The following is a 7,961-nucleotide window of genomic DNA, read 5'->3' as shown; positions in this document are numbered from 1 at the left end:
CCAACCCTGTCACATACACCTGTATTTGTATGGGGTGTATGTGATGGGGTTGGCGCGATGATGTCATCACGCCGGGTACTCGTATGTGGGCGTATCTGCATGTGGACGTACCCGCCTGGAGACGGATAGAGGAGTGGTGTCTCGATTCCTGAGACCATTGAAAATATGTGTTTTCTGATGGCCTTAGGCGACCACTGTGAAAGGGTCATTTGAACCCCAAAGGGTCGCGACCCACAGGTTGAGAACCGGTGCTGTAGACATATATTTTATCATTAATCTATCCTTTGCAAGACACAATTAACTATTATAAATACAAGAATTTGGAAATTCTTCACTTATTTACTTTTTTCTTCTTTAGGTCCTTTTCCCAATACTCTTCGACAAGTTGAAGTAGAGATCATAAGTAATGACAGATGTAATGAAGTTCATGTATACGGTGGTGCTGTGTCATCAGGAATGATATGTGCTGGATTCTTGGAAGGAAAACTCGATGCCTGTGAGGTAAGACTAGACACAAATCCACAAAAATGAATCTATTGAATAGAGATGAGCTCACTGTCCATAAGTCAATGTCACTTCATGGATCTCCATAAAATTAAGTTGTGCAAGAGAGAGCAGAGTGTAAAAAGAGGGAAAGGAAGAACCATAAGAAATACTCCTATTATTGTCTCCATGCATATGTAAAAAATGACCACCAGATGCACATTAGTGCTCTAATTAGAGAAAAGAAGTGGCAGCAGATAAAAGAAACTAAGTCAGGAAGCCACACAATCATTGTTTCAATCCATAATTATAATTGATAGTTAAATATCTAATCCCTACTAGTTGTAAGGCATTGTGAGATGGGATTGGCAGTAGTGTCATTTTACGGGTGTTTGAGCCATTGACCTTAAATAGTACATCCAGAGAGAATTATACAATTTAAAAAAAATTCTTAATCATTAAACATTTAAAGAGAATATCACTTTTATTTTTCCCCCTTTTTAAAATTTATTGGGGTAACACTGGCTAACAAAATTACACAGGTTTCAGATGCACAATTTCACAACATATCACCCGTACACTGTATTGTGTGTTCACTACCCCAAGTCAAATCCCTCTCCATCATTTATTCCTCCTATGGTCTCCTCCACCTCCCCTCACCTTCCCTCACGCTGGCAATCACCACCCTGTTGTCCCTGTCTATGAGTTTATTCTCTCTCTTTTTTTTCTTTTTTGCTCAATCCCTCCACCTCTCCCACCCAGCCTCCCAACTCCCACCCCTCCAACTGCTGTCAGCCTGCTCTCTGTTTATGAGTCTGCCTCAATTTTGCTTGTTAATTCATTTTGCTCATTAGATTCCACATATGATTGAAAACTTATGGTACTTGTCTTTCTCTGACTGGCTTAGTTCACTTAGCATAATGCTCTCCAAGTCCATCCATGCTGCCACTTTTAAAGTCTGGTTATATAAAAGAAGAAAAATAAATATCAAAATTAATAAAGATTTTTACCTATAGCATTTGAAACTGAGCCCAACATTTCATAATTCTTGAAGGATTAGGAATGGCTTTGAGATTTTTACACATGAATGCTTTTTTTATATGCAAAGTTGCCACCATTGATCTGCTATTGGTAATAAATATTCATTCACTTATTCATTCACTTTTTTTTTGTGAATTGCAAGGTATTATGGCAATTACTGAAGGAAACATAAACACTTAAAAAAGCAGGAGTCCATGATGAATTTACAATCTAATAACAGCACATAAGTACATAACTAAAAGCAGTGGACAAAAGACAAGGACTTGGCTACATTTTCTGGAATACAAGGCCTCCTTTTACTAGTTTTAGTTCTTTTTTTTCTTTTTTTAAAAATATATTTTATTGATTTTTTACAGAGAGGAAGGGTGAGGGATAGAGAGTTAGAAAAATCGATGAGAGAGAAACATCGATCAGCTGCCTCCTGCACACCTTCTACTGGGGATGTGCCCCCAACCAAGTCGCATGCCCTTGACCGGAATCGAACCTGAGACCCTGCAGTCTGCAGGCCGATGCTCTATCCACTGAGTCAAACCGGTTAGGGCTAGTTTTAATTCCTAAGAAGCAGAAACAACATGTATGCTTCAAGATAGAACTGGATCACATGACTTTTAAGGAAGAACACAAAAAAGTCTATAATTAGGATAGACTCAAATCCACAAAAATGAATCTGTTGAATAGAAAGTTATATTTGAGTTTATAAGAAAGCAGATTTCCTCTTCTTATTGGTCCATGCTTCCTTCACCACTAGCACACTGAGGACCTAAGTTAGGATGTGGGCTAACTTAGGAAAGGAGCTAAGGAGCTGTGGAGGATAGCTTTTGGTAGACCAAGGTTTTCACACTCCCTCTACTGTGCACTGAAATGTACTAAAAGGCATGTTAAGGGAAGAGAGCTAAAGTGACAAGTCTCTGGGACCCCATGCCTACTTCAAACAAGACCATTTCTCTTATTTAAAAAAAAAATCTGTAAGGAACTTCCACATAATACTTTTTTGGAATGAATAGGTTCATTGCTAAAAGATAAGTACAAATCAGTTGTCCAAATCTAAGGTTAAAGATATCAAGAAAGTCCTCATGATTCACAACATTCAAACCAGATCTTGAAGGCTAGGGATTCCACCTTAGTTATGAAGCAAAGTCATTTGTGTAATAAATGGTGCACATTGGCTTGGAGTGCCCTTTGCATATCTTCTTCCTCTCAAACCTACTGCTACACAGTAATACAGTGCCCAGGACACCTATCAGCTGGTGAGAGTGGAATAAGGTGAGATTTAAACTCAAACCAAGAGATTATTCTACATAACAGAGTTAGGAGAGGTTTCATTGTAGAGAAACCGATGAGAGAGTAACAATTACCTTTAGTTGAAGCTTAAGGTATCATTTATGTAAGAACTGGACGTCTAAATTTAGATACAGTTTGCACTCTCTATTTAGATAGAGCAAAAATAAAAAACTATACAGGGATAAAACTGAAACATTATCTTTATTATCATCATCTTTCAGGTGAAGACATTCATAGAGGTAAGCAGACATAATAAGATATAAGTAATAGCACAATTATTATATTAATACTAATAGTAAGTAAAAATAGAATTAGTTTTACATACTTCAAAATATTAATTTATTAGATATTAAGTTGCTGATTAACTGTCATTCTGACACTCATTTATTACATTGACAATATTTCTCTTCTTCTCTAGGGTGATTCTGGGGGACCTCTGGTTGTAGCACGTGATAGAAACATCTGGTATATTATCGGAATAGTAAGCTGGGGAATAGACTGTGGTAAAGAAAACAATCCTGGAATTTATACAAAAGTGACTCATTATCGGGACTGGATTAAATCTAAAACTACTATCTAATGCAACAACCATCTACCTCCAAGTGAAAATGTCATGTGTGGTGTCTAGGAAATTGTGTCCAGTATGTGTTTGCCATGTATGCTGTCATTGAGGTCAAGATGCAAATAAGCATGAACTGACAACTCTCCCCTTAGATGTGAGGAAAAGACAGGCTTTCTTTCACATAAAGAAGCATTTTGCTGAAGTGTTTTGCTGACCATGAACGTACAAGAAACTGTCATCTCCTCAAAGATCCACCATTGCTGCTGTGTCTCTGATGACCTCCTTGTTCACCTTTCTATCCCTACTATACGCTTCTCAGTTTAGCATAATCCAGCAGTTTAAGTAGGTAAGTAGCAATTGGCTAAGCATTCTCTATTTTTTTCCGCTGACAGATCACACTGTCCTTCCCCTGACTCCACAGTTTTTAACCTTCCTCATCAAATAGTTCTCATTAGGAATCTGTAGGTCCATGTACTAGGCAAATCAAGGTAATTAGTTTTTTGGCCAATGCTAACACAAATGATGGAGGGGCATTAGACATGAAACCAGGACTTAAGAGATGGCACTACTGTGAGTTCTTTCCCCTTTGCCCTCAGATGCATGTTTTACCTCTCTTTGAAATTTGAAGAAAAACTGTCATTTACGTTTACACCCAGATTTTAATTTCCTTAAACAACTACACTAATCTTTACTTTTGAACAATAATGAAATATTTGAATCAGACAGCAAGAGAACTGAAAATATTGCCTAGCACTGGATTTTGTTTTAAACTATGTAAAAATGCCTTTTGATATTCAGAAAAGAAAATAAAAGTTTCTTGGCCTTTTCACTGAGAAGAGGAGGCAAGGACTGAGTAAGAATGAGCTTCTTTCCTCTTTAACAATGGGAGAAGTTCCGATCTTCGTGTAAATTTACTTTTCAGTTCTGTTTAATAATTTCTTAATACAGTTTATTTTCTAAAAAAAATTGCTTTCAATCAACTTCAGAACAATTAAGGAACCCACAGAATAAGTCCATGTAAATTAGATATTCATAAATAATTTAAACAAGAAGCCAGTATAAAATTAGACATTCATGGATACTTTGATGCAAGATTTTGGGAAATACCTTACTATACAATATTTCAATTTTATGTTTAAAAGTTAGGCATTATTTGAAAAATGGTATTTATAGAAAAACTTAACAATCAAGAAAGCATCTTTGAAATGGTTTAATTCTTTACCTAGGTCATTTTCATATATATTTAAATGCATTTTTGTGGCACTGTACATGGCAACATGACATGAGTAATATTCAACAAAAGTTTTTCTGTGCATCTAAACTTTTATTTGCTTCCCCCCTCTTTTTATAATTAATTAATTTAGTTAATGAAATAACTGCCAATGCTAAGAATTTTTGTGTTCTTTTTTTTTGTTTTATATCAAGGGAGAGTCTCTCTTGCACTGCATGATATTATGTTATATACATTAAAATATATTTATAATAATAAAGTCAAACTCATTCTTTTTGGTCATCACCATACTGCAGGGTTTCTCATCCTTGGTACCATAGACATTTTGTCAGAGATAAATCTTTGGGGGATGTGTTGCATGGAGGGCTGGCAGCTATCCTCTACTTTGTAGAAGGTTTAGTAGCATTCCTTCTTTCTATACACTGGATGCTAGCAGTAACCCTACCAAGTTGCAGCAAACAAAAATGAATCCAGACATTGCAAAATGTTCCTTGAGTGGCAAAATCATCCTCAGTTGAGAACCATAGTCATGGGATCAATAGCTAAAAGAAAAATTTCACTGTTAAAAATCTTGCACCATAATTTTCTTACATGAGTTTGGGAATATCTTTCTCCTCCTCATTTTTTTAAATTGATTTTTTAGAGAGAGAGAAAAAAAACACATCCATCAGATTGAGGGATAGAACACGCAACCTAGATATGTGCCCTGACCAGGAATTGAAGCCATCACCTTTTGGTGTACAGGATGATGCTCCAACCAACTGAGTCACACCAGCCAGGGCTCTTCTCCCTCTTTTTCTAATGCTGATGCATTGAGGATGCTGAGAGACCATCATGATCTCACCCATATCTAAACAATTCTAGATAAATTAAGATCATTTGGAAACTGGACCTGGCTGGAGGAAGGAGGCTGTTTGAAGTTTGAACTGCTATGGGCAAATAATTCATCTGTCTATCAGTCTATACAACCACCTATGGAGAGACTTATATAGAGAGAAATCTATGTCTTATATAATAAAAGGCTAATATGCAAATTGACCTTAATGGCAGAACGACCAGTTGCTATGATGCACACTGACCACCAGGGGGAAGACACTCAATGTAGGATCTGCCCCCTGGTGGTTAGTGTGCTCCCACAAGGGGAATCTCCACTCAGCCACAAGCTGGGCTGACAGCTGCGAGTGCAGTGGTGGTAGTGGGAGCCTCTCCTGCCTCCTCAGCAGCTCTAAGGATGTTTGACTGTGGCTTAGGCCCGCTCCCCAGGGGGGGCGGGCCTAAGCTAGTGGGTGGACATTCCCTGAGGGCTCCTGGGCTGCCAGAGGAATGTCTGACTGTCAGCTTAGGCCTGATCCCCCAGGGAGTGGGCCTAAGCCAGCAGGTGGATATCCCCCAAGGGGTCCAGAACTGTGAGAGGATGCAGGCCGAGCTGAGGGACCCACCGAGTGCACAAAGTTTTGTGCACCAGGCCTCTAGTAGATATATACCTACAAAGAGAGATATTTCTCAAATACCTTAATCATGCAAAATTGCACCATAAATACCCTATTTAGTATCTTCAAAATGCATAAAGAGATACTACTTGAAAGAGCATTATGTATTTGCCTGAGGCAGAATGGTCCACTCCATCATTCACTAACAGTGTAGAGTGGAGAATAGAAAATTGCAAAGCAACACTCGGCATTAAAAGCTGCACTGTCCAATATGGTAGGCACTAACCAGAAGGGGCCATTTAGATTTAAATTAGTTTAAATTAAATACAATTAAAATTTCATTTCTTCAGTCATACTAATCTCATTTTAAACACAAAATAGCTACCTATGGCATATTGGGCAATATGGATATACATCATTTTCATGATTGCAGAAAATTTTATTGGACACTACTAACCTAGAACATTCTATGTAACTACTTACATCAGCAACTTTCAACCTTTTTCATCTCATGGCACACATAAACTAATTACTAAATTTCTGCAGCAAACCAAAACATGCACTATATATTTTGCCAATCTGACAGAAAAATTGGTATAAGTTTGATTCATTCACACCAGACAGCAATTGTTGTGTTGACCAGTATCATATTTTTATATGACACTAAGGGAAAAGAGGTAAGTGCCCTGACTAAATGGGTATTGCTTGTTTTAAAAATTCTTGCAGCACACGGGTTGAAAATCGTTGACTTACATAATCACTTATTCATCAAACAAACATTATTTGAGGCTCCATGTGTCAGACATTGAGTACTCTAGACATTGGGTATACAATTGTATATAAAGCCAAGTCCTGTTTTCAAGATCACATACAAAGGTAAAAGTTTGTTTGATAACTGCTGGTGAAAGTAGGAAACCCTGGGGGGAAGGGGGGCGGGAAGGGGTCGCTCCTTTCAGACTCTCCTTCCTCTAGGGGCACTGGTCCAGGAGTGGAGAGGTGAGTACAGCAGGCCCACCAGACACCCACAGGTAGATGGAAGTGGTTAGAAATCACTTTTCAAACTTCCAAAGATCCCAGAACTTCCCCAATTAACGGTATATTAAAGAATCAAAAAAATTCTTTGTTGCTTTTAAAATAAACAGGGAATTTCTTATAACCCAACAAGATATATAGTGACAACCAAAGAAAAGAATATCAAGTAATGGAGAATTATCAGAGTCACAAAGTTGAAAATATTAAATGATGTTTTAAGCAAGAAGCCAACCCAAATAAAACAAGGTTTGGCATGTGCAATATGCTAATGTCATTTTGGTTGCCAGAGAGGAGGGAAGGGAGTTGATGAGCAAGAAGGGTGAAGGGGAATAAGAGGCACAACTTCCAGTTATAAAATAAAATAAGTCACAGTGATGTAATGTACAGCACAGGAAATACAGTCAACAATGTCATAAAAATTGTGTACAGTGACAGATGTTACTAGACTTATTGTGGATATCACTTCATAATTCATAAATATATAACTGTTGAATAAATAGGTTGTACACCTGAAATTAATATATTTTATGTCAACTATACTTGAATTAAAAAAGAAAAAAAACAACGTTGCAAGGTACTAAGAAACTTAGACCAAATGTGTTACTATGCTGCCATCTCCTGGTCAATGTTATTTTTAATGTATATTTTATTGTCATCTCATTTCAAACTATAATTTATACAATCTGTGTTCCAACATAGAGTAATACAAAGAAAAATATGGCAATCTCTCCCAAATTTTCTCCTAAGTTAATCAAAGTTCAAGTTTTGTATATCCTTTCATGGTTTTCTTTGTTTATCTAAACATAATCTATTCAGTTATAAAGGATTCACTCACTTAAAAAAATTGTATCATTTTATCTGCCCCTCTCTCTCTCACTTCTGCCAAAATGGTGAACTAGCA

General features: G+C 37.1%; 1 protein-coding gene across 1 annotated transcript in view; it reads left to right on the top strand.

Annotated features, from left to right (window-relative positions):
- The window catches only part of LOC102241042 (transmembrane protease serine 11G-like), a 46,475-nt gene extending 41,767 nt beyond the window's left edge, over positions 1-4,708 (top strand). Inside the window, exons 9-10 of the mRNA XM_014541808.1 lie at positions 359-501; positions 3,224-4,708. Coding sequence (XP_014397294.1) covers positions 359-501; positions 3,224-3,385 — 305 coding nt within the window. The 3' untranslated portion in view covers positions 3,386-4,708. The remainder of the gene's footprint in view (positions 1-358; positions 502-3,223) is intronic.
- Positions 4,709-7,961: the final 3,253 nt, after the last annotated feature.

The sequence above is a fragment of the Myotis brandtii genome, unplaced genomic scaffold, assembly GCF_000412655.1.
Source record: "Myotis brandtii unplaced genomic scaffold, ASM41265v1 scaffold28, whole genome shotgun sequence".
Taxonomy (NCBI): Eukaryota; Metazoa; Chordata; class Mammalia; order Chiroptera; family Vespertilionidae; genus Myotis; species Myotis brandtii.
The sequence above is the reverse complement of the archived record's forward strand: the minus strand, read 5'-3'. Positions and strand labels throughout refer to the sequence as shown.